The following is a 27,205-nucleotide window of genomic DNA, read 5'->3' as shown; positions in this document are numbered from 1 at the left end:
CCGTACCCTCTTTCTTTGTATAAATATACCCCAGTTTATTTACCCACTCCTTATTGGTGAGCCTTTAAGTTGTTTCTAGTTTTCTACTCCTTGAGAAGAAGGTACAGTGAGTATACTCATATAGTGCTCTTCAGGCACCTGGGGTTTTTCCAAGCTTGCAGTGTTTGCCATCTACAGTTTGGGACCTTATAGTGAGCTATGCTTAATAATTTAGTGGATAATGACCCACGTTTTAAAAAACTAAGAATTTATTAGAGTGTTATTGTATGTTAACTATTGTGTTATGAAACCGTTATTGCTTCCCCCCCTCCCCCCCCCCTTTTTGAGACAGAGTCTCACTCTGCTGCCCAGGCTAGAGTGCAATGGCATGATCTCGGCTCACTGCAACCTGCACCTCCACCTCCACCTCACAGCGATTCTCACGGCCTCCCGAATAGCTGGGATTACAGACCTGCACCACCACACCTGGCTAATTTTTGTATTTTTAGTAGAGACGGGGTTTCTCCATTTTGGCCAGGCTGGTCTCGAACTCCTGGCCTCAAGTGATCCACCTGTCTTGGCCTCCCAAAGTGCTGGGATTACAGGCATGAGCTGCCATGCCTGACCACCATTGTTGCATTTTATATAAAAAATATGTGCTTTGGAAGGCTAAGGCAGGAGGATTGCTTAAGGCCAGGAGTTCAAGACCAGCCTGGGCAACATACTGAGACCCTGTCTCTACAGAAAATTTAGAAGTAGCTGGGAATGGTTGTTGTATGCCTGTCGTCCTAGCTACTCAGGAAGCTGAGGTGGGAGGATCACTTGAGCCCAGGAGTTTGAGGTTCAGTAAACTATAATTGCACCACTGTATTCCAGCCTAGGTGACAGAGCGAGACCCTGTTTCTAAATATACATGTGTACATATATATATGTATGTGTATATATATGTATATATGTGTGTAAATGTACTGAATCACAAGATAAATTTATCATTGTGAGTCATGGTTGAAAGAGTCTGAATGGAAAGATCTGGAGATACACCTGGACATTAAGTAGCTGGATGGTTGTACATGCTCTCATTTTTATTAGCTGTTGCCACAGAACGTTGTTCCTGCTGTTATATTTCACTTTGTACAGTTTCCTGGCCTGCAGATCAGATCCTTTGGCCCTACATTTCTGTGTGTAATATTTCACTCTTTTCTTATTTCTTCCAATCTAAGTTATACACCTGATCAATTTGCTTATCTCTTGGGTTTGAGACCGGTGCTTAGTAAAAGTTTGAGTTCGTGGTAAATGAATGAATGGAAATCTCAGTCCGTGTGCCAGTACTTACTGGATGTCTAGGATGTGCCTGGGGCTCTGTGTCCTTAACAGCTTGAATGGTGTTTTGGAGAAAGATGAGATTCCCTCACATATCTAGAGAATAATCTTTTTTTTTTTTTTTGAGGCAGAGTCTCGCTCTGTTGCCCAGGCTGGAATGCAGTGGCACGATCTCAGCTCACTGCAACCTCCACTTCCCGGGTTCAAGCAGTTCTCTGCCTCAGCCTCCCAAATAGCTGGGATTACAGACATGTGCCACCATGCCTGGCTAATTTTTGTGTTTTTAGTGGAGACAGGGTTTCACCATCTTGGCCAGGCTGGTCTTGAACTCCTGCCCTCATGATCTGCCCACCTTAGCCTCCCAAAGTACTGGGATTACAGGCGTCACCCACTGTGCCCGGTGAGAATAATCAGTTTTTAACAGCAGCTGGAGTTATGTGAAAGGAGAGATGGGTACTGGCTAAAATAGTTACAGTTTTTTTTTGTTTTTTTTTCTTTTCTAAAAAGATTGGCTTTAGTTCGGGCACAGTGACTCACGCCTGTAATCCCAGCACTTTGGGAGGCCGAGGCAGGCGGATCACGAGGTCAGGAGCTCGAGACCAGCCTCGCCAACATGGTGAAACCCCTGTCTCTACCAAAAATGCAAAAAAATAGCTGGGCGTGGTGGCGTGCACCTGTAATCCCAGCTACTTGGTAGGCTGAGCAGGAGAATCGCTTGAACCCGGGAGGTGGAGGTTGTAGTGAGCCGGGACCGCACCACTGCACTCCAGCCTGGGTGACAGAGCAAGACTCTGTCTCAGGAAAAAAAAAAAAAAAAAAAAAAAAAAAAAAAAAAAAAAGTTGGCTTTGAGCTTTGGAGACTAAAATGGAATTTAGAGAAGGATAGAAGGGCGGCATTTCAGCATGTAGAGTAGTGCAATCACAGTATTAGAAAAGGAATGTGGAGGTGTGACAGGTCCCACCTAAGTTGGGAAGAGTGTTGGGAGATAAAGATGTAAAATGGCATGTGTCATTGCTGACCTCAGCTAACACCCTGCCCATGTGGGAGGCTAGGTGGCCACGTGTGTTCCATTTTAACGACCCCACACCCACAGCCCATTGGGTGAGAGGAGGAACCTCACACAGAAGGAATCCATCCACTGGCCAGAGTATTAACAGGTTAATTAGATTGTGTCTTGTTAATCTGAACCAAATCCTGCAGACTGTGCTCATTGGAGAGTAAATGCTTCAGATGAGTGAGATTCGGTTGAATCTTGGGGACTGAGCTGCCATTTCCATTTCCTTTCTTTTTCACCTTCCTGTCTGTTGCAGCAGTAGGTCTGGTGAAGATGGTTTGACTGCATCACTGCAGTTGTGCAAGTTCATGAGAATTTATATAACTTAGTGGAAGCAGCACGCTTCCTTTTCTGTGTATAAGAAAGGATATTAAGCCTTCTTTTGCAATGATTGCATATGTTAAGTAACTTTCAAAAAAAGTTGGCTTTTCCTTAATTAAAATAATGTTATTATGGGCAAATTTGAAAACAAAAAAGAAAAATTCACCTGTAGTTCTCACCCAGAAATTAGCTACTGAGAACTCTCCACTCCCTTTCTTAAAAAAAAAAAAAAAAAAAAAAAATACAGATTACACATAAGCTTTTATCAGTTACTACTTATACTTACGCTTTTATAAATGTAGATATGCCATGAAAATTGTAGAATATAAGTGGGGTTCTTTAAATGATAAAATGTTTAACTGTTTCTGGATTTTGTGTATTGTTAAAAAAAAAAAAACCCAGACATCGTTGGCTTATCGTGCGTTACTATCTTAGTTGAGGCAACTACTTTGTAAGTAGACAGTCGGAGGTATGATTCCAGATAAGAGGACTCTGCATACCTGTTTGCAGAAGGGAGATTCTGTAGACTGCCTTGATATGCAGTTGGGACTGGTAACTATGTTTTGAACTAAAACATACATTTGGTTCTGGTGAATTTAGACATACATGTGTTGTTTTTGTTATCTGTTACTGCATATCAGGTTATCCCCAAACCCATGACAAACATGTGTTTTGCTCTCACATCTGCAGTTTGGGAAAGCTCGGTGGGAACGGGTTGTCTGTACTCTGTGCTCCATGTCTGGGGTGCCTTGAAGGCTGAGGTTAGAATGATCCAGAGAGTCCCTTACTCAGGGGCCTGGCGGTAAGTGCAGCTGTCACCTGAGACCTGGGCAGGGGCAGGGGCCAGGACCAAGACACCTACACTCCTTTTTCCACGTGGCGGCGTGGCTTCTTTTCAGCATAGGGCTGGGTTCTGAGAGTTAGCATCCTCGCTCATAGCGGACGCGACCAGCAGGAGGAAGCTGTGTCATTTTTTTGTATTTGTGTCCTAGGGCTGCGTACAAATTAATACAGACTAGATGACTTAAAACAACAAAAATGTGTCCTTTTACAGTTTTAGGGGCTAGAAACCCGAAATCCAGATGCCAGTAGGGCTATGGGAGGACCCTTCCTCGCCTCTCTGGCTTCTAGCATTTGCTGACACCTTTGACATTCCTCAGCTTGTAGGTACAATTTCGTGCAGTTTCCACCTCTCATGGCCTGCTTGCTTGCCTCTCAGTCTTTCTTTTCGCCTGTTCTCCTCCTCTTCTAAGAACACCAGTCATGTTGGATAGGGCCCACCTAGAGACCTCATTTTCATTCAAGTACATCTGCGTAGACCTTGTTTCTTTTTTTTTAATTAATTAATTAATTAATTAATTTTTGAGACAGAGTCTCACTCTGTTGCCCCAGGCTGGAGTCCAGTGGTGCGATCTTTTTTCAGTGCAACCTCCACCTCCCGGGTTCAAGTGATTCTCCTGCCTCAGCCTCCTAAGTAGTTGGGAGTACAGGCACCCACCAAAACACCCAGCTAATTTTGTTGTATTTTTAGTAGAGATGGAGTTTCGCCATGTTGGCTAGGCTGGTCTTGAACTCCTGACCTCAGGTGATCCACCCGCCTCGGCCTCCCAAAGTGCTGGGATTACAGGCGTGAGCCACCGTGCCCGGCCTACCCGGTTTCTAAATGAGATCATTCATGGGCTCCCTCACAGGTTCCAGGTGGACACGAATTTCAGGCGTACGCTGTTCAACCCGCAGCCCCTTTTGTTGACCTTGCCTTGGAAGTGAGCGTGGTCACTTCTACATTCACTAGAAGCAAGTCACTAAGGCTGCCCTGAATTTCAGGGGAATTGGACTCCCCCTTTGGGAGTAGTGTCAATGAATTTGTGGTCATGTTTTTAAACTACCTCATTTGTGTGCATAGAAATAATCTTCACGCAACCACTAGTGAAATGCTGTTTTCTTGTTTTACAGATTCGTACATGTGTACATATAAAACAGGTTTTTAAGGGGCCTAAATAAAAACAGATACTTGGGTTTTAGTTTTTGGCAAAAGTCAGTGGAGATTCACTTGTAAAGGTGTGCATTATCTCCTAAGGAGGGAATAGAGTGGTTTAATTCATACTTTTATGTTGTTAACAGAGGCTGATTAATAATTTGGATCTGGGCCAGGCATAGTGGCTGATACCTGTAACCCCAGCACTTTGGGAGGCCAAGGCTGGTGGATCACTTGAGGTCAGGAGTTTGGTCAGCGTGGAGAAATGCCGTATCTACTAAAAATACAAAAATTAGCTGGGTGTGGTGGTGCAAGCCTGTAGCCCCAGCTGCTCGTGAGGCTGAGACTTGAACCTGGGAGGCAGAGGTTGCAGTGAACCAAGACCACGCCATGCGCTCCAGCCTGGATAACAGCGAGACTCCATCTAAAAAATCATCATCATCATCATCATCATCATCATTTGGGTCTGAAGACTTCAAAAGATCCTGGGTCCCCTCTTGGAGTGGCCACAAAGGCTTGGGGGTGGCATCACCTGCTCTCTGAAATGCTTGGGGAAGAATCTGGGAGACCCTGAATTACTTACTAGCACTTCGTGAAGGGAAAGGCACATCTTCCTGCTAATGTGTTCGTTTTTGCTTGCCAAAAGTTCGAATCACAAATGGCTTCATTTTCGGCATTTGCACTTGTAACGTTCTCATTCGGGTGGTTTCTTGCAGCTGCACATCCACTTCGACATTTATGCGTTTTACTTATTTGTTAAAATATGTGCATTAACATTGCAGTAGTGCAGAGATAATGTTTTAGCAACAGTTCCTTTGTCATGAAAATAGAGTTCCTGTATCTTTCCTGAAGAGGAGCAACTGAGTAAAGAAAGATTGCTGAGTGGAAGAACAGAGGTGTTGGTGACTTGCTTATCGTTTTGTGTCCAGAAGAAGAAAAGCTTAAAGAGGGAGGGGGGAAAGTGCAGGGGGCACTCAGCCTCACTGTTGCCATGCTTGCCTGTGTGACCTGCACCCACGTCCAGGTGGTTTCAGGGAGCTGCCCGCTTTCTCCTCTTGCACGGTAACTTGGGGTACGAGCAGGCTCTGAGGCATTTACAGTGCTTTCCTCTTGTAAAGAGTTGGTTCATGGAATGCGTTCTTGAGTGTCCTCTGGGCCTGAGATGGGGTCGCTTCTCTCAAGTGCAATGGCATTTGTTTATGAGTGACTTTTGCTGGAAGATTTTGCCTCTTCAAAAGGAAATAATTAACAAGTCTGGTCATTGGTCCTGCTTTAGAGTTTCAGAGTGCTTTTGTAGCATGAACATATTTATTTTTTGGAGACAGAATCTCAACTGTGTCACCCAGGCTGGAGTACGGTGGCGTAACCTTGGCTCACTGCAACCTCCGCTTCCCTGGTTCATGTGATTTTCCTGCCTCAGCCTCCCGAGTAGCTGGGATTACAGGCACGCGCCACCACGCCTGGCTAATTTTTGTATTTTTAGTAGAGATGGGGTTTCACCATGTTGGCCAGGCTGGTCTTGAACTTCTGACCTTGTGATTTACCTTCCTCGGCCTCCCAAAGTGCTGGGATTACAGGTGTATGCCACTGCACCCGGCCCGACATGAACGTACTTAATTTCTCACTTAATTTCTTTAGGAGACAGTCATTCTTGTCGCTTGAGACAGAGGGGAAGAGAATGAGAGCCAGAGAGGTCATGGAAGGCTCCCGGGACCTGAGAGTGGCCGGCTTGGGGTTGCTGGGGGCTGCCAGGTCTGCTCGTCACACTGGCCCCACCAGACTCTATTCACCTGTGGCCAGATGCAGTTCTCAGAGGGTTCCAGTGTCTTCTTTCTGGGCCAGCTTTGCTTGTGCACCTGAGAATGTGACGATTGTCTTCTGGAGGGTTGGTTTTCTTGGGGAAACAGAACAGTCTTGTGCAGATAAACGTGATGTCTTTGATTTTTATCACCTTTAATCCCTGTGATTGAGAAATCCAGAGTTCTAGAGCAGCTTTTCTGTTTTTATTCTCACCGATTTTCCGGGTCCAGTTCTGTCAGTCCATTCAGTATTTGTTCTGTTCGGCCCTAGCCTGTGCCCAGTGGTGGGCAGGCTGTGTTCATGTACCATTGAGTGCTGGACAAAGATGAGGAAGTGAGTGTACTGGGGTCAGTGTAGACAGAGAAACCACCCCGCTCTTTTAAGCAGGAAGGATTTGATACAGGGAAATAGGTGCCTGTAAGTTGTGGGAAGGGCCTGCATTGAGGTGGGATGGCTCTCAGGCACTATCTCAGCCCACCACAGGAGTGGGCTGCCACTGAAGGAGGCAGTGTGGCAGGTTCTCAGAGGCAAGGGTAGCCTCCCGTTTGTTCTCCTCCTTTCCTTCCTCCCGCCTCTCCTCCCTCCATCCTTTCTCTTCCTTTCTATCCCTCTACCCTTCTCCCTTCCTTTGTCCTTCTTTTCCTCCCTCCATCCTCCTCTTGCCCTCCTCCCCTCCAGACTCTCTCTCCTCTTCCTTCCATCCCTTTCCTCCATCCTCCTCTCTGTCCTCTTTTCTTCCCTCCTCCCCTCCCTCCATTCTCCCTCCTCCCCTCCCTCCATTCTCCCTCCTCCCCTCCCTCCATTCTCCCTCCTCCCCTCCCTCTGTCCTCCTTTCTCTCCCTCTCCTCTCCTTTCTCTCCCTCTCCTCGCCATCCTTTCCTCTCTTCTTCCTCCGCTCTCCCTCCTGCCCGTCCTCTCTCCTCCTTCCCCGAAGCACCTGCAGTGTGCCTTGTCCAGGAAATGCTGGGGGAGGGTGTGAGCCAGTCTTGGGTTCAGGCCCCCTCGCCATCAACCCTGTGCTTATCTCTGTAATGGTCACCACACCTCATGAACCTTGTTCTGCCGAGCTGGGCACCCGGGTGATCCCACGACGGGTCCTGCGCCCTCCCAGCGAGGTGCTTTCCCACACCTGCCAAGCTGCGAGGTGGACGGGGTGGGAGGATGTTACCCTCTGTGTAACAACACAGGCATGTGTTGGCAGGAGCTATTCTGGGTGTGTAGCAACAGTGTCTGTATGTACTAGGTGTTTTCCTGGATAGATGGTGTTTTCTGAAGCTTCGTAGAGAGTTACACTTAATCTCCCCATGCCCTTCCATTTAAACTTGGTGACTTGTGCACACACTCCCACAGCTGCAGGTCCAGACTCGCCCTTCGGCCCGTCTGTGTCCCCTGCCCTGGAGTCTCCTCAGCTGCTCTCTGACCAGGATCCTACCATTTACACTGACATTTGACTCTGTGCCATAAACAGCCACTCCTCTCCTGTTGGTATTCTCACACTCAGTTCAACTCACTCACATACATACACTCATTCACACTCTGATCCATGCCCACGTTTTTGGGGTTCCCACTTGAGGTGCCTGTAAGGTACCCCTTTTAAATAAAACTCAGCAGGCTACCCTGCATACGTTCCATTTGGGGAAACAGAGGCACAGAGAAATTAAGTGATGCGTCCAAAGTCAAGGAGCAAATTAGCAGCAGACCCCAAACCAGACGGCACAGTCTCAGGTCTTCATGAAAATCTCTCCCATCCCAGTCTTCCCTGTGCTGCCTTCTCTCTCTGTCACTCGTTTCTCTTTTTCCTCCCTTTATCCTCATTAGTGAGCTTCAGAACCATTTGTCATAGCAGATCATTGTTGATGGAGCTATACTGTGAAAAGAAAATTGCTTAATTTTAGGAGTGAAATTACAAATGAGAAATAGCGCAGCAAAGACTTGCCCTTCTAAAAGTTCCTGAATCTACCTCAAATTTCTCCAGACAACACGTTTATCTCAGCATCTTCTGATTCACCTTTCTTTTCCTCTAAAGCCAGCCTTGAAGATTTTTAAAAATTGTATTGCAGATGTAATTATCCATGTGACAAACTTATGTGTGCCTATCTGTGTGTGTAGGCTGATTGTGGAAAACTGGAAACACGAAAAGGTGGAGTGACCCAGGGAGCCCCCACACATCCAGTGCCAAGCTTTGGGGATTATAACTCACGCTGTTTTAGCCATGAGTATTTTAGCACACATCCTTAAAAGGTGGGATCGTCTCTCTCATAGCCACAATACCATGATCGTACCAAAACATCTAGTTATTCCTTCTTGTCAAGTATTCAGTCAGTCACAACAACATTTCTGTGTTGTGTAACTTCTTAACCCACAAAACATAATCATGTCATCTCTAGAGGCTTGTGGACTGGACTAGTTTCCTCATCACTTTGTGCCCTTTTCCCTATGGGAACATACATCCAGTGACCCACCATTTGGCTCAGTGGTGGCTGTAGGCATGAAGCATTTGGGAGTCACTGCTTGTCTTGTTTGTGTGTGTGTGAGTGTGTAATCGTAGCAGGATGCCATAAATGACTCGTTTGCAAGTCTCTGCCTCCTTCTCCTTCCCTCTCCCTGCTTTCCGTGTCTCCCTCCCCTTCTCTGTCTCCCTCTTTCCCCCGACCTTCTTATTCCTCTGGAACTTGCTGTCCCTAGCTGCAGGTGGCAGTTGAGCACTTAGCATGTCCCAGCTGAGATGTGCTACAAGTGTAAGATATGCTGGAGTACAGAGATTGAGTATGAACAAGCCAAATTTCTCAATAATATTTATGTGGGATACATCTCGCAGTGATAATTGGGATATGTTAGGGTAAACAAAATATTAATTTCATCTGTTTCTTGTTTTTAAAGTTGGGATAAAATTCACATAACATACAATTCATTATTTTAGCCATTTTTTAATGTATCATACATCTCAGTAGTTTGGGTATGTTCACGATGCCATGCAACTCTAACCACTAATTCCAAAACTTTTTTTTTTTTTTTTTTTTTTTTTTGAGATAGAGTCACACTCTCACCTGGGCCGGAGTGCGGTGGCACCATCTTGGCTCACTGCAACTCTGCCTCCTGGGTTCAAGCGATTCTCCTAGCTGGGATTACAGGTGCCACCACGCCCGGCTAATTTTTGTATTTTTAGTAGAGGGGGGTTTCAGTATGTTGGCTAGGCTGGTCTCGAATTCCTGACCTCAAGTGATCGCTCCCCTCGGCCTCCCAAAGTGCTGGGATTACAGGCATGAGCCACCACACCCGGCCAGAACATTTTTTATCACCCCAGAAAGAAATGTGTACCCATTAAGCAATCACTCCCCATTTCACTCTTCCCTCAGCCCCTGGCAACCACTAATCTGTTTTCTGTCTCTAGAGATCTGCCTATTCTGGGCATGTCATGTAGCATAGAATCATGCAGGACATGGCCTTTGTTGTGTGTCTGGCATCTTTCACTTAGTGTAATGTTTCCAAGCCCCATCCGTGTTGTAGCAGGTGTCAGTAATCCTTCTTTCCTATGGCTGAATGCTGGTCCCTTATGTGGATATAGCTGTTTGCTTTATCCGTTCACATGTTGACGGACATTTGGATTGTTACCACTTTTTGGCCTTCATAAATCTGCTGTGAACATTTATGGACAGGTTTTCGAGTGGAGATACGTCTTCATTTCTCTTGGGTGTATACCCACAAATGGGGTTGTTGGGTCGTATGGTAGCTCTGTGCTGAACTTTTGGAGAAACTGACAGACTTTCTCATAGGGATTGCATTTTACATTTTACATTCTTAGCCGCTGTGTATGGGGGTTCTAATTTCTCTCCAGCTTTTCCACGTTCTTGTCAACACTTGTTGTTTTCCTTTTTTATTTTAATTTTATTTTTATGTATTTATTTTTTTTCGAGACAGAGTCTCACTCTGTCCCCCAGGCTGGAAGGCAATGGCTCGGTCTTGGCTCACTGCAACTTCTGCCTCCTGGGTTCGAGTGATTCTCCCTACCTCAGCCTCCTGAGTAGCTGGGATTACAAGTGCCCGCCACCACACCCAGCTAATTTTTGTATTTTTAGTAGAGGTGGGGTTTTGCCGTGTTGGCCAGACTGGTCTTGAACTCCTGACCTCAGGTGATCTGCCCACCTCGGACTCTCAAAGTGTTGGGATTACAGGCGTGAGCCACCTTGCCCAGGCTATTTTTTTTTTTGAGATGGAGTCTTGCTCTGTTGCCCAGTCTGGAGTGCAGTGGCATGATTTCAGCTCACTGCAACCTCTGCCTCCTAGGTTCAAATGATTCCCCGCCTCACCCTCCCAAGTAGCTGGGACTACAGGCGCACACCACCATGCCTGGCTAATTTTTGTATTTTTAGTAGAGGCAGAGTTTTGCTGTGTTGGCCAGGTCTGACCTCAAGTGACCCGCCCACCTCGGCCTCCCAGAGTGCTGGGATTACAGGCGTGAGCTACCGCGCCTGGCCCCTCTTTTAAAATTACAGCCATACTGATAGATGTGAAGTGGCATCTTCTCATTTTGATTTGCATTTAACTAGTAACTAATGAGGTTGAGCGTCTTTCATATACATATTGGCCATTTATATGTCTACTTTAGGGAGATATCTATTCAAATCTTTTGCCCAACCTGTTTCTTTTTACTTAATTGAATGTGGCTATTAGAAAATTTTTAATTTCCGGATACGACTGACATTTTATTTCTATTGAATAGCACTGCTTTGGATAGCACCATTTTGAAATTGGTAAGAGGTAAAAAGATTCCAATGAATACTTGATATTCTTCCCTTCATTCTTATGTCATTCCTAGGTCACTAACTTTTTCATTATAAGGCAGTAACAGGAGTAACTCTGAAGCAATAACAGGAATTTCAGTACAAAGAAGTTTTCCAGGCATCTGATTGCAGGGGATTGACTTGGATTAGATAAAGGTCCTTTTTAAGAAACCCTGAAAGTTAAGGTGGACCCATGCCCTCAAAGCAGGTTGGTTATTTTAATGAGCCGAACAAATACAGTAGTTAAAAGTCACCTTCTACTTTTTACAATGTGATCAGCATCCTGCTTCCAAGTGAGCTTTTCAAATATTAGTATTTTAAAAATTAGTCATTACATCTTATTGAGCTTTCAGAATGTGATACTTTATTATAGATTTGTTGCCTTGAAAACTCATTATGAGGCCGGGCGCGGTGGCTCACGCCTGTAATCCCAGCACTTTGGGAGGCCGAGGCGAGCAGATCATGAGGTCAGGAGATGGAGACCATCCTGGCTAACACCGTGAAACCCCGTCTCTACTAAAAATGCAAAAAAATTATCCAGGCGTGGTGCACGCCTGTAGTCCCAGCTACTCAGGAGGCTGAGGCAGGAGAATGGCGTGAACCCGGGAGGCAGAGCTTGCAGTGAGCCGAGATCGCGCCACTGCACTCCAGCCTGGGCAACAGAGGGAGACTCCGTCTGAAAAAAAAAAAAAGAAAAGAAAACTTATTATGAAATATTGAGCTTATTTTTCTAGGAATCTAATACAGAAAAAGTTTGATCAAAATATACATGTTTCCCAGGATGGAATGGTCGTATTAAATTTGTACATGGGTGATTCACCCAGATTCTTTGAGGTTTACTTTCCAGTTAATTACTGGTGGCGCTTATTGCCTCCTTGTCTATGACTGTGTTTTCAGGGAACAGCTCGTGAACACCAGTAAGTACAGCTACCCCTAAAATCCCTCTGCACCAATATGTGAAAAACAACCCGGCTGTTTAGAGTAGAATATACAATTCATTTAAGAACTATTTTGTTGAATTATGGCCCGGCACCGTGGCTCACTCCTATAATCCCAGTGCTGCAGGAGGCTGAGGCAGGAGGATCACTTGAGGACAGGAGCTGGGGGCTGCATTGAGCTGTGATAGCGCTACTGCACTGCAGCCTGGGCAGCAGAGTGAGAGTGTCTCAAATTTTTTTGGCCGGGCGTGGTGGCTCACTCCTATAATCCCAGCACTTTGGGAGGCTGAGGTGGGTGGATCACAAGGTCAGGAGATGGAGACCATCCTGGCCAACATGGTGAAACCTTGTCTCTACTAAAATACAAAAAATTAACCCGACGTGGTGGCGCACACCTGTAGTCCCAACTACTTGGGAGGCTGAGGCAGGGGAATAGCTTGAACCCAGGAGGCAGAGGTTGCTTTGAGCCGAGATCATGCCACTGCACTCCAGCCTGGGCGACAGAGCGAGACTTCGTCACAAAAAATATATATATATATATTAAATCAAAAATAAATAAAAATGATTTTGTTGAACTCAGAGTTTTTTTTTCTTCTTTATAATATGTTGAATCCCAAAAGAAGCTAAGAAGCATTTTCATAGTTTCCCTGAAAATGATTCAACAAAATTTCTATAAATATAAAATTGTATGTAAAAGATCTTGATGGCATTTTATGATCTTTCTTTTATTTTCCCAAGTGGAGGCTGTATTTTTCCATGCATAAGTAAGTAGATGGGGGAAGATAAAAATATATATTTTTTGGAAGAATAAAGTCACTTGGAGACAGAAATATCTTCAGATATTTCAAATTGCAGCAGTATCTGAACCCTCAGATAGTTGCAAGCACTAATGTGATTTTGGTGGGGAGGGGAGCTAAGGGAAATGGATGGAAAATCATGCATCAAATTGCCATAATTTTTATGGAAATTATTTACCTGGGAGTTATGGAAGATATTATTTACCCAGGAGATCAACTCTGGGGGTAAACACTGTATAATTATTTAAGTGTTTTTTTTTTTTTTTTTTTTTTTTTTTTTTTACTGTTCGGTTTTCACTGATTTGCAGAGGAAACATGGTTTTCATACCGATGCAAGGTGGAAATTTAAGTGTACAGATCAGTGATGTGAAGGATATTCACGTTGTTGTGCGACAGATCTCTAGAAATTAATTCGGTAACACGGCCTTGATGCTCACTAAACGCCAATTTCCCTCCCCCCTCTCCTGTCCCTGGACAGCCACCTTTCTATTTTGTTTCTGTGATTTTGATGACTTTAGGTACTTCATATGAATGGAATCATACAGCATTTGTCCTTCTATGACTGGCTTATGTTTTCACTTAGTGTAATGTTGTCTGCATTCATCCATGTTGTAGTATGTGTCGGTATTTCCTTCTTTGTAAAGGTGGCATAATATTTCATTGTATGTGTATGCCGCATTGTGCTTAAAATTCATTCATCTGTGACCCTTTGGGTTGCATTCGCCTCTTGGTAATTGTGAGTGATGTTGCAGCTAACATGAGAGTGCAGATGTCTCTTGGGGATCCTGCTTTAAATGCTTCTGGGTTCTTACCCACAAGTAGGTTGTTGGATCATATGGTAATCTTTTCTCTTTTCATGCAGAGCGAGCTTTTTCCAAGAGTAGCAGGTGCTGCGTGAATCTGATTCCTACTGTGTGGGTCCTCCTTTCATTTCCTATTCTCTCTCCCCTCAAAACCCCTGAAGTATAGCATACCTATACACACCCATTCGGCTTATCTTTCCCTGAGGGGTGACTTTACAGGTATTATCACTATAACGTCTCTGCTGTTGCCCCAGGAAATGTTCCGTGTCCTCAGAGCTCCCAAACACCAGATTTGTTTGATGTGATTTCACTTGGGGGCATGCATCCCTATGTTCACAAACACCTTACTCCAAAAGGCTGTTGTTTGCCTAAGCCTTGTTTCTGTCCAGGCCTGAGAAAACAAAGTTCCCAGAGGAGGAAGAGGTGCTGTGCTTGTCATCGTCCACCACTAAGCAGGAATGGGACACAAATGTGTCTCCACGTTATGGGCAGCATGTCAAGTAGTGGAGTATTTGCAAACTTTGTTGATGATGACACTAAGAAATGTTCGCGATGTGGCCCAGCACACATATATGCTGTATGTGTTTGTCTGTAAGATGGCATTTACCTGTGCAGTGCACTCTGATACTTAATATTCTGTTCCCCGCTTTTTTCAGGCTTTTGTTTGTTTTTAGCATTAGCTGCAGCCCACTACGTTGGTGTCCTGCTTGGGTTTGTAGCAATTTGGCAAGTAGCTGTGAAGAACTTGCTTTCTGGAGCATGTCTGTTGGAGCTGGAGTTTGGCTTTGCCTCTTAGTAGGCGGGTGACTGTGAGCCATTTAAGCAGCCTGGGCCTCAGTTTCCCTTTTCCAAAAATGGGATAGTATACTACTACCTCACATAACTGTCAAGAAGAATAAATGAGGCTGGACGCAGTGGCTCACGCCTGTAATCCCAGCACTTTGGGACGCCAAGGCGGCCGAATCACTTGAGGTCAGAAGTTCAAGACCAGCCTGGCCAACATGGTGACCCCATCTCTACTCCCAGCTACTTGGGAGACTGAGGCAGGAGAATTGCTTGAACCCGGGAGGTGGAGGCTGCAGTGAGCCGGAGATTGCGCCATTGCTCCCCAGCCTGGCGACACAGCAAAACTCTGTCTCAAAAAAAAAAAAAAGTAAGTGAGCAAGTAGATGTGGAGGGCTTAGAAGAGCTTCTGGCATTAAGTGACTTGTCACGGCATATTGGCCAGTTGTTACACTGACCTTGACACTCACTCTTCCTCCTTTGCACTTTGTTGTTGTCATCTGGATTCTGTGTGGCTTCTTCCCTCCTCTGCTGTTGACTTTCCCAGCATGGTGAGACTGTGTGTGAAACCCTCCAGTGCCTAAGCTTATAGACTCTGTGGACAGGAGGAGGCCAGAAGTTCAAGTGCATCGAGAAGTCTTGTTAGTGGAGTGGCCACTGCATTCCCTTTTCTGTTTTAGCCAACCTGGAATTCGGAGTTTGAGCTCTGAACGAGGGAGACCTGGGCTGGTGTGGGGTGGGGTGGAGTGGAGTGGTGCGGTGCGGAGCTGTGCAGTGTGAGCTGGTGTGGGGTGGAGTGGTGTGGAGCTGTGCATGTGAGCTGGTGTGGAGTGGAGCAGTGCAGAGCTGTGCAGTGTGAGAGCTGGTGTGGAGTGGAGTGGTGCGGAGCTGTGCAGTGTGAGCTGGTGTGGGGTGGAGTGGTGTGGAGCTGTGCATGTGAGCTGGTGTGGAGTGGAGCGGTGCGGAGCTGTGCAGTGTGAGCTGGTGTGGGGTAGAGTGGTGTGGAGCTGTGCATGTGAGCTGGTGTGGAGTGGAGCGGTGCAGAGCTGTGCAGTGTGAGAGCTGGTGTGGAGTGGAGCGGTGCAGAGCTGTGCAGTGTGAGCTGGTGTGGGGTGGAGTGGTGTGGAGCTGTGCATGTGAGCTGGTGTGGAGTGGAGCGGTGCGGAGCTGTGCAGTGTGAGAGCTGGTGTGGAGTGGTGCTGTGGATGTGAGCTGGTGTGGAGTGGTGCGGAGCTGTGCAGTGTGTGAGCTGGTGTGGGGTGGAGTGGTGCAGAGTTGTGCATTGTAAGCTGGTGTGGTGTAGAGTGCTTTGGTGTAGAGTGGTGTGGTGTGGCGTGGTTTGGTTTGGTGTGGTATGGTATATGATGTGTGGTGTAGAGCAGTGTGTGGTGTATGGTGTTGTGTGGAGCAGTATGTGATGTGTATGGTTTGGTGTGTTTGGAGTAGTGTGTGTGGAGTGGAGCAGTCTGATGTGGTATGTGGTGTGTTGTGTGGGGTGTGGTGTGTGGTGTGGTTTGGTGTGGAATGGTGTGGCGTGTTGCGTGGAGTGGTGTGGCATGGTGTGTGTGTGGAGTGTTGTGGAGTGTGGTGTGTGTATGTGGAGTGGAGTGGTGTGTGGTGGTTTGGTGTGGTGTGTGTGGTGTGTGGTCTGTTGTGGTTTTGTGTGGAGTGTTGGGCATGGTGTGTGTGGTTTGGTGTGGAGTGGCATGGTGTAGTGTTGTGTGGAGCAGTGTATGGTGTGGTATGTGATGTGTGTGTTGTGTGGTGTGATGTGGTTTGGTGTGGAGTGGTGTGTGTGGTGTGTGTGGTTTGGTGTGTGTGATGTGGAGTGGTATGTGCTGTGGTCTTGTGTGTGGTATGGAGTCATGTGGTGTGGAGTGTGTGGTGTGTGTGTGGTGTGGGTGGTGTGTGTCGTGGTGTGGTTTGAAGTGAAGTGGTGTGGCTAGGTGTGGAGTGGTGTGTGTGGTGTGGAGTTGTGGCATGGTGTGGTTTGGTGTGGAGTGGTGTGTGGTGTGGTCTGGTGGTGTGATGTGGTGTGGAGTCGTGTGTGTGTGTGGTGTGTGTGGTGTGTGGAGTGGTGTGTGTGGTGTGGAGTTGTGGCGTGGTGTGGAGTGGTGTGTGGTCTGGTGGTGTGGTGTGGTCATGTGTTTAGTGTGTGTGGTGTGGAGTGGTGTGTGTGTGGTGTGGAGTGGTGTGTGTGTGGTGTGGGATGTGTGGAATGGTGTGGGTGGTGTGGAGTGGTGTGTGTGGTGTGGAGTTGTGGCGTGGTGTGGTTCAGTGTGGTTCGGTGTGGTGTGCTCTGATGTGTGGTCTGGTGGTATGGAATCGTATGGTGTGGAGTGGTGTGGTATGGTGTGTGGAGCCGTGTATGGTGTGGTATGTGATGTGTGTGGTGTGGTGTGTGTGGTGTGGTTTGGTGTGTCGTGTTTGTGGAGTGGTGTGGTTTGGAGTGGTGTGTCATAGTGTGGTTTGGTGTGGAATGGTGTGTCGTGTGTGGTGTGTGTGTGTGGTGTGTGTCGTGTGCTTTGGTGTGTGGTGTGTGTCGTGGTGTGGTTTGGTGTGGAGTGGAATGGTTTGGGGTGGTGTGTGTGGGGTGTGGTTTGATGTGTGTCGTGGTGTGGTTTGGTGTGGAGTGGTGTGAGGTGTGTCATGTGTGGTGTGTGTGGTGTGGTTTGATGTGTGTCATGGTGTGGTTTGGTGTGTAGTAGTGTGTGTGGTGTGGTTTGATGTGTGTGTGGTGTGTGTCATGGTGTGGTTTGGTGTGGCGTGGTGTGTGTGGTGTGGTGTGGTTTGATGTGTGTCGTGGTGTGGTTTGGTGTGGTTTGGTGTGGAGTGGTGTGAGGTGTGTCGTGTGTGGTGTGTGTGTGGTGTGGTTTGATGTGTGTCGTGGTGTGGTTTGGTGTGGAGTGGTGTGTGTGGTGTGTGTGTGTGTGGTTCGATGTGTGTCGTGGTGTGTGTGTGGTGTGGTTTGATGTGTTTCGTGGTGTGGTTTGGTGTGGAGTGGTGTGTGTGTGTGTGTGGTGTGGTTTGATGTGGTGTGTGTGGTGTGTGTTATGGTGTGGTTTGGTGTGGAGTGGTGTGCGGTGTGCTGCGGTGTGAGGTTGCTGATTGGTCCTCTGGGTGCCCACAACCTCTGCTGTGTTGGGCAGGAAGAAGCAGAGCCTGGTTGGCCCTTTCCTGGAGGAGCTGCATTTCCTGGGCTGGAGTGGAGTCTGGACCTGCTGGCTTTTGCTCGGGTCCAGAGGCGGCGGTGGGGAGCTGATCTCTAGGTCGGACTGTTCCTTTTCAGCAGCAGACATGGGAGGGTCCAGGCCAAGCACTGAGCGCCAGCGGCACTGGGTTGGGGAGGGCGGCCCCATCTTTGGTTTCCATCGCATCTGGCTGTCAGGCTGAGGTGTTGGTTTGGGTGTTTCATGCGTGTTTACCTTCCTTGCAGGCGGTTTTGGTGAATAACATCACCACAGGCGAGAGGCTCATCCGAGTGCTGCAAGGTAAGTTCCGCTCGCTCCTCCACGCCAGGCACTGGCCTTGTAGGAGGAAGCTCTATTTCTCTCGTTCTTCTCTAGGCCCAGGTGGGTCTCCATGATAATCTCATGGCAGATAGTATCATGAGTCATTGAGCAATCTTTATTCTTTTTGCCTAACTGTATCTCATTAAGAGACTTTTCCTTTTAAAACAATATTGCCAAATACATTGCAAGCTGTTAGATACAGGAGAGTTCAGAATGTCACTCATGAATGTGTTGAGAAATAGAAATAGTACTTAACGATAGGCACATGCATAGGCACATGCTCTGTTATGTATACACATGGTATACATGTGACCCGTGAATTGGGTCATGCTGAATTTAGATTGCATGAAACTTAGAAAACCTGTCCAGCACACTTTAGTTCCCCCTCTTTGCTGCTGTGACTCAACTTGGCAGCTGGGGATTGGTTTTCCTTTGAGTCCTTCTGGAGCAGCCACGGGGTGGGAAATGGGGTGCTGTCCTTTGTCGGGGGGTGGGCTCCTCCTTCCTCTGTGACAGGAGGGTCAGCACGGTCCATGCTGTTGGGCTAAATCATCTGTTGGGTTGAGTAATTTTTACTCTAAAAGTGTGGTTACTGGGAAGTTAAAAATTCCCTATACAACTTGCATTATAGTTCTTTTGATCGTTGCTGGTTTAGAGTTCTAGTTCTAAGTCAGGTTCTAAGAATATTAGAAAGTCTTATGTGAAAAGGGGTCACTTTGTGAAATGTGTTTGGGGGAAACATAGGGTCACACAGAGTTGAAGAGGCTGCCTGGCTGCGGGGGTGAGGGTAGGGGGTATCACGTAAAGGTTCAGTTGGACAGCAGTTTTGATAGAGTATACATGTCGAGTAACTCCACCAAAGTCAACACAGGGAACATATTCATCACCCCCAAAAGTTTACTTGTGTGCCATGGTGATCCATTTTCCTCAGGCAGCCTCTGGTCTGCCATGTCTAGTTTGCATTTTAAATAATTGGGTGCATGCCCAAGATTCGTAAAGCAAGTCCTTAGAGACCTACAAAGAGACTTAGACTCCCACATGATAATAATGGGTTAACACCCCACTGTCAACATTAGACAGATCAACGAGACAAAGTTAACAAGGATATCCAGGAATTGAACTCAGCTCTGCACCAAGCGGACCTAATAGACATCTACAGAACTCTCCACCCCAAATCAGCAGAATATACATTCTTCTCAGCACCACGTCGCATTTATTCCAAAATTGACCACATAGTTGGAAGTAAAGCACTCCTCTGCAAATGTAAAAGAACAGAACTTATAACATACTGTCTCTCAGACCACAATGCAATCAAACTAGAACTCAGGACTAAGAAACTCAATCAAAACCGCTCAACTACATGGAAACTGAACAACCTGCTCCTGAATGACTACTGGGTAAATAACAAAATGAAGGTAGAAATAAAGATGTTATTTGAAACCAATGAGAATAAAGACATAACATACCAGAATCTCTGGGACACAATTAAAGCAGTGTTTAGAGGGAAATTTATAGCACTAAATGCCCACAGGGGAAAGCAGGAAAGATCTAAAATTGACACCCTAACATCACAGTTAAAAGAACTAGAGAAGCAAGAGCAAACACATTCAAAAGCTAGCAGAAGGCAAGAAATAGCTAAGATTAGAGCAGAACTGAAGGGGATAGAGACACAAAAAACCCTTCAAAAAATCAATGCATCCAGGAGCTGGTTTTTTGAAAAGATGAACAAAATTGATAGACTGCTAGCAAGACTAATAAGAAAAGAGAGAAGAATCAAATAGATGCAATAAAAAATGATAAAGGGGATATCACCACCGACCCCACAGAAATACAAACTACCATCAGAGAATACTATAAACACCTCTACCCAAATAAACTAGAAAATCTAGAAGAAATGGATAAATTCCTGAACAAAAACACTCTCCCAAGACTAAACCAGGAAGAAGCTGAATCTCTGAATAGACCAATAACACGTTCTGGAATTGAGACAATGATTAATAGCCTACCAACCAAAAAAAGTCCAGGACCAGACAGATTCACAGCCGAATTCTACCAGAGGTACAAGGAGGAGTTGGTACCATTCCTTCTGAAATTATTCCAATCAATTGAAAAAGAGGGAATCCTCCCTAACTCATTTTATGAGGCAAGCATCATCCTGATACCAAAGCCTGACAGATACAACAAAAGGAATTTTAGACCAATATCCCTGATGAACTTCGATGCAGAAATCCTCAATAAAGTACTGGCAAACCGAATCCAGCAGCACATCAAAAAGCTTATCCACCACGATCAAGTGGGCTTCATCCCTGGGATGCAAGGCTGGTTCAACATATGCAAATCAATAAACGTAATCCAGCGTATAAACAGAACCAAAGACAACCACATGATTATCTCAATAGATACAGAAAAGACCTTTGACAAAATTCCACCGCCTTTCATGCTAAAAACTCTCAATAAACTAGGTATTGATGGGACGTATCTCAAAATAAGAGCTATTTATGACACACCCACAGCCAATATCATAGTGAATGGGCAAAAACTGGAAACATTCCCTTTGAAAACTGGCACAAGACAGGGATGCCCTCTCTCACCACTCCTATTCAACGTAGTGTTGGAAGTTCTGGCCAGGGCAGTCAGGCAGAAGAAAGAAATAAAGGGTGTTCAGTTAGGAAAAGAGGAAGTCAAATTGTCCCTGTTTGCAGATGACATGATTGTATATTTAGAAAACCCCATCATCTCAGCCCAAAATCTGCTTAAGCTGATAAGCAACTTCAGCAAAGTCTCAGGATACAAAATCAATGTACAAAAACCACAAGCATTCCTATACACCAATAACAGACAGAGAGCCAAATCATGAGTGAGCTCCCATTCACAATTGCTTCAACGAGAATAAAATACCTAGGAATCTAACTTACAAGGAATGTGGAGGACCTCTTCAAGGAGAACTACAAACCACTGCTCAGCGAAAATAAAAGAGGACACAAACAAATGGAAGAACATTCCATGCTCATGGATAGGAAGAATCAGTATCGTGAAAATGGCCATACTGCCCAAGGTAATTTATAGATTCAATGCCATCCCCATCAATGACTTTCTTCACAGAATTGGAAAAATCTACTTTAAAGTTTATATGGAACCAAAAAGCCTGCATTGCCAAGTCAATCCTAAACCAAAAGAACAAAGCTGGAGGCATTAATGCTACCTGACTTCAAACTATACTACAAGGCAACAGTAACCAAAACAACATGGTTACTGGTACCAAAACAGAGGTATAGACCAATGGAACAGAATAGAGCCCTTGGAAATAATACCACATATCTACAGCCCTCTGATCTTTGACAAACCTGACAAAAACAGGAAATGGGGAAAGGATTCCCTATTTAATAAATGGTGCTGGAAAAACTGGCTAGCCATATGCAGAAAGCTGAAACTGGATCCCTTCCTTACATCTTATACAAAAATTAATTCAAGACGGATTAAAGACTTAAATGTTAGACCTAAAGCCATAAAAACCCTAGAAGAAAACCTAGGCAATACCATTCAGGACATAGGCATGGGCAAAGACTTCATGACTAAAACACCAAAAGCAACGGTAACAGAAGCCAGAATAGGCAAATGGGATCTAATTAAACTAAAGAGCTTCTGCACAGCAAAAGAAACTACCATCTGAGTGAACAGGCAACCTGCAGAATGGGAGAAAATCTTTGCAATCTACCCAACTGACAAACGGCTAATATCTAGAACTTACAAAGAACTTAAACAAATTTAGAAGACAAAAATCAAACAACCCCATCAAAAAGTGGGCAAAGGATTTGAAGTGTCTACTTCTCAAAAGAAGACATTTATGCAGCCAACAGACACGTGAAAAAATGCTCATCATCACTGGTCATCGGAAAAATGCAAATCAAAACCACAATGAGATACCATCTCACACCAGTTAGAATGTCGATCAGTACAAAGTCAGGAAACAACAGGGGCTGGAGAGGATGTGGAGAAATAGGAACGCTTTTACACTGTTGGTGGACTCTAAACTAGTTCAACCATTGTGGAAGACTGTGGTGATTCCTCAAGGATCTAGAACTAGAAATACCGTTTGACCCAGCGATCCCATTACTGGGTATATACCCAGAGGATTATAAATCATGCTACTGTAAAGACACATGCACACGTATGTTTATTGCGGCACCAGTCACAATAGCAAAGACTTGGAATCAACCCAAATTTCCATCAGTGATAGACTAGATTAAGAAAATGTGGCATATATGCACCATGGAATACTGTGCAACCATAAAAAAGAATGGGTTCATGTCCTTTGTAGGGACATGGATGAAGCTGGAAACCATCATTCTGAGCAAACTGTCACGAGGACGAACAACCAAATACTGCATGTTTTCACTCATAGGTGGGAATTGAACAACGAGAACACTTGGGCACAGGGTGGGGAACAGCACACACTGGGGTCTGTCGTGGGGTAGGGGGAGGGGGAGAGGGATGGCATTAAGAGAAATATCTATTGTAAATGATGAGTTAATGGGTGCAGCACACCAACATGGCACATGTATGCATATGTAACCTGCACGTTGTGCCCATGTACCCTAGAATTTAAAGTATAATTTAAAAAGAATAATAATAATTGGGTGCATGCATATAGATGGCATCAGTATATGTTAGGACTTACCCTAGTTGGGTAAGTCCTAACAGAGTCTCACAGATCACCACTGCAGTCAGCATGGCACCTGCCCGCCACTCCAGGACCCCTCACCCATGCCGAAGTCACCAGTCCCCTCTCTCTCCGGGCCCAGCTCCCACCCAGCTGTTCTCTTTGCCACAGCTTTGTCTCTTGCCGGTGTCACGTGCAGGCTCTTGGGATGAGTCCGTGTTGTGTGTGTCATAATTCACAGAATCCTGTTTTATTTCACTTCATTTTCCACCTGAGACTGTTGTAGGTCTAGTGTTGTGAGGGCATACCTCGGGGATGCCTACATCTGTCCTGGCCTGTGTGTCCCGGCTGTGTCCGGGCCTGGCTGCTGCTGCTGCTGTCCACTCTGGTATCCCCCTGGTGGCTGCCCTCCCCTCTGCCCCAATTTCGGCCCTTTGCCCACCGGGGCTCCTTTGTGAGCCGAGTCATCAGGGCAGCAGGGGTGGCGCTGATTAATTTCCTTAAAGCTGCTGTTTCCCTGATGAGAGTGTTGGGTGATTAAATGGGCACAGGGCCTTGGAGAGTGGCTTGGCTGTGAATAAATGACTGGGGGGAGGATGCTGGTGGGTAGCCTGGTGGCCGAGGGCGGGGTGTCAGCAGGAGTGGCTGCTTATCTGACCAAACGTCAAAAGTCAGTGTTTTACAGTTGGAAGGATGAGTCGACTGGGGATGAGGGCAGGGTGGTATGTGTGACCTTTGGGGACACCTTGGGGCTTACGATGTCTACGAAAGAGACAGGCACATAGAAACTTCCGATAATATGTTAAAGGCTAGCGGCCAAAAAGGAGATTTAAGAGAGACATTTGGAAAAGGATCCAGACGCAGGTTCTTTCGGGTTGCTGCTCTTCCAGAGCTCTCTCCACAGCTGGGGTGTAGTGACTCTGAGGAGGGGCTGTGTTTTCAGCGTTTTGTCTGTCTCCTCCTTTGTCCTGCTCTGTCCTTGCCCGTTATGGTCTGATGTGTGAGTCTGCCTCTGTTATATTTTGAATGAATGCATGACATTATTGTGCCAGTAACCTGTGCAATTCCTTGTCCCCTTGGTGTAGACCAGTTAAAGACCCTGCAGAGGAATTACGGCAGGCTGCAGCAGGATGTCCTCCAGTTTCAGAAGAACCAGACCAACCTGGAGAGGAAGTTCTCCTACGACCTGTGAGTGCACCTCAGAGCGCGTGCCACAGTGCAGGGTGCATGCCACCGGAGGGCGGGGGGTTAAGCTGAGGGTGGCAGATGGAGACATAACCTCTGATAGAGCATGCACCTTCTGCTCCATACAGGACTCTGAGAAAGGCACGGGCCCGCGGGCCCCTCTCGGATTCATGTGCTACACAAACGCACAAGGAGGCCAGCTCTCAGCAGGAACCAAATTTCTCAGCACGCCTTAAAATGTAGCTTAAAACTCTGTCAGGCACAGGTGTACTGGTCAAGTCAACAACACAAAGCGTTAAAAATGTGTTTCACAGGTGCCCACGTGAGCTAAATCAGATTCGTTGACTAAAAGCCATTTTGGCAAAATATTGATATAGTAACAGTTTATTGCCTGGTGATCACGTTGTGGGCATTTTGTTTTTTTTTTTTAGACTTTTCAGTGATTTTCCGAATTTTTGCATTAAGTACAGTGAGAATGGAATACTTTTATAATCAAAGCCAAGCAATGTTAAACTATTGAAAAGGGAGCTAAGCCCCGTGGGAAGATAGTAAAAACCAGTTTACAGGTCACAGGATAAGGTTGTGTTTATTTTTTCCACTTTTTTTCCTCATAAAAACAATACAGCTAATGTGTAGGAATTTTGGGATTCAGAGAGAACCAGCCACCCACAGCCCAACCCTCATGCCTGCCCTTTTCCCTTTGACTTAACTCTATCCAGTCCATGCCCAAGTTCACACGAATGTTTACTTAATTGCAGTCATGAAAAAAATTTAATCATTCTTTTACTTACTTGTATTATGTATATATGTATATGTGTGTGTGTGTGTGTGTGTATATATATTCTTTTTTTTTTTGAGATGGAGTCTCGCTCTGTCCCCCAGGCTGGGTGGAGTGCAGTGGTGCGATCTCGGCTCACTGCAACCTCCACCTCCCAGGTTCAAGCAATTCTTCTGCCTCAGCCTGCTGAGTAGCTGGGATTACAGGTATCTGCCACAACACCCAGGGTTTCTACTAAAACCCTGTCATTGGTCAGGCTGGTCTCAAACTCCTGACCTCATGATCTGCCTGCCTCGACCTCCCAAAGTGCTGGGATTACAGGTGTGAGCCACTGCACCCGGCCACAAAAATTTTATTTTTAAAAGTAAAATTAGGTAGATATGCAATGATAAAAAGGGATTTTAAGGATAAAAATATCCATTGGCATACTTTTTCTCCTAAATAACGACAACACATTAGCTATAGGCTCTTTTTTTTTTTTTGGAGATGGAGTTTTGCTGCTCTGGTTGCCCAGGCTGGAGTGCAGTGGTGCGATCTCGCCTCACTGCAACCTCTGCCTCCTGGGTTCAAGTGATTCTCCTGCCTCAGTCTCCCGAGTAGCTAGGATTACAGGCATGCACCACCACACCTGGTTAATTTTTGTATTTTTAGTAGAGATGGGTTTCACCATGTTGGCCAGGCTGGTCTCAAACGCCTAACCTCAAGTGATCCATTCGCCTTGGCCTCTCGAAGTGCTAGGATTACAGGTGTGAGCTACTGCGCCCGGCCAGCCTCTTATTTTTTAATTTTTAAATTTAAAAAAGTATATTATTTGGATTATATTTAAAACATCCATATAGCTCCTGTCTTTTAAAAATTACTGTTTTGGATTATTTCCTTCTAAAAGGCTCATCTGTAGTTTAGCCTGTTGCTGGGTGTGAATTGTCAAATTGCATTCTGAAAGGATTTGAGCCGTCTGCATGGTCACCAGCAACCTGGGAGAATCAGTTGTCTCACCTTCATTGCGTTCTTGGGGATTTCCATGTTCCTCCAAAACATTGTCCACCTGCCATAATATCTTCCTACTAACTTTATAACCACGTACAACGGAAAACATGAAGCCCCAAGTATATGTCTCTGTAGAGGACATGAGCAGCCAGTCAATAGAAGGGAAATGTGATTGTCACTCACGTGTGGAACCTTGTTCAGCTATGCCAGTGGTTCTCATGTCGGGGCAGTCTTGTCCCAATAGGCCTTTGGCAATGTTTGGAGACATTTTTGTATGTCATGGCTTACAAGGAGGCTGCTGCTGGCTAGGCACACTGCTAAACATCCTATAATCCACAAGACAGCTTCCCACAGTCACGTTTTATCTGGCCTAAAACATATACAGTGCTAAGGTTGAGAAACCTTGAGTTAGGCTGATAATTAAAGAATTGCATTTAGACAGAAATGAAGTAGCTCAGTCTTATTATTCATCCTTAAAGACACCTTAATGCAAATATTTCCCTCATATAGATTGAAACACAAAAAGCCATAAATGGCCTCACTTGATAAATGTTGCCCCAGAAGGTTTTGACCTAGCTGGAAATCAGAGCCCAGTGACAGAGAAGGAATCTCTGCTCCCCATGTAGGAGAGCTTGGGCCCAGGCGATGGGTGGACACCTCTAAGCTGGGCTGGAGACACTTGTAGGATGTACTCCTTTTGCTCCTGGCAGGTTGATACCTAGATTGAAAGCTCTTTCTGGCTGTGTCTGTTTCACTACTTGTGCCCAAGGCCCTGTACCAGATATGCGATGCTTCCCAGGGATCATGTTCGTGGAGTGTTGGAAGCAAAAAAAGAGCTAGTTATTCTTAACTTTCTTTGGATTATAGGCCCTTTGAGAGAATCTGATAAAAAGTAGGAACACTTTGTCAGCAAACTTATAAATGGACACCTGCCTAAAGTGTGCAATTTGTGCGAATTCTTCGGGCCCTCCCTCAATTCTGCACGCCCTCCCTTAAAACATCCTGTCTGGTCTAATCCTTCTATAGAAGGCAGTGCCAAGAACACAAAAGCTGATGGAAAGGCCAGGTTTCTTGATGTACAAGGTAGTGTTCTTAGCATTCTTTCTGTTTGAATCAGCCAGCACACATCCCCCTTTTTATTCTCCTACACCTGTGGCAGGCATCACTAAGCAATCACTGCTCTCCACCTGAAAATAGCCGTGTGTTCTTTCTCCCTGAAGCACCTGGAGTCAGCACATGAGATGAACCACTCGCCATCTCATCTCCCTGCTATGAGGAGACAGTTTCCACTGTTGATACTGGAAAGTAAAGTAATACAGTGACGGTCGGTGCCCTCGGGGATGGAATCACCTGCCCTGATAGGTCCTCGTAGTGAACACATTCCATCAGTGGTACTCTGGCCATCAGTTGCCCCAGTTAGAATAATCACTGGTGGCCAAGTTCTGTATCTCTCTCCAATTTAGCTCCAGTTAGTGCTGGAATATTTGCCACTTACATGTAAGAAAAAGCCAACCTGAATCTTCAGGAAGAA

The 27,205-nt window shown here is 45.8% G+C and overlaps 1 protein-coding gene across 2 annotated transcripts in view; it reads left to right on the top strand.

Annotated features, from left to right (window-relative positions):
• Positions 1-27,205, top strand: part of GOLM1 (golgi membrane protein 1) — a 72,093-nt gene that overhangs the window by 28,768 nt on the left and 16,120 nt on the right. For both annotated transcript variants that reach the window (XM_030919294.1, XM_030919295.1), the window contains exons 4-5: positions 17,989-18,043; positions 23,810-23,912. In XM_030919294.1, the coding sequence (XP_030775154.1) occupies positions 17,989-18,043; positions 23,810-23,912 (158 nt within the window). The remainder of the gene's footprint in view (positions 1-17,988; positions 18,044-23,809; positions 23,913-27,205) is intronic.

The sequence above is a fragment of the Rhinopithecus roxellana genome, chromosome 16 (assembly GCF_007565055.1).
Source record: "Rhinopithecus roxellana isolate Shanxi Qingling chromosome 16, ASM756505v1, whole genome shotgun sequence".
Lineage (NCBI taxonomy): Eukaryota > Metazoa > Chordata > Mammalia > Primates > Cercopithecidae > Rhinopithecus > Rhinopithecus roxellana.
This window is presented reverse-complemented; position numbering and strand designations above follow the sequence as displayed.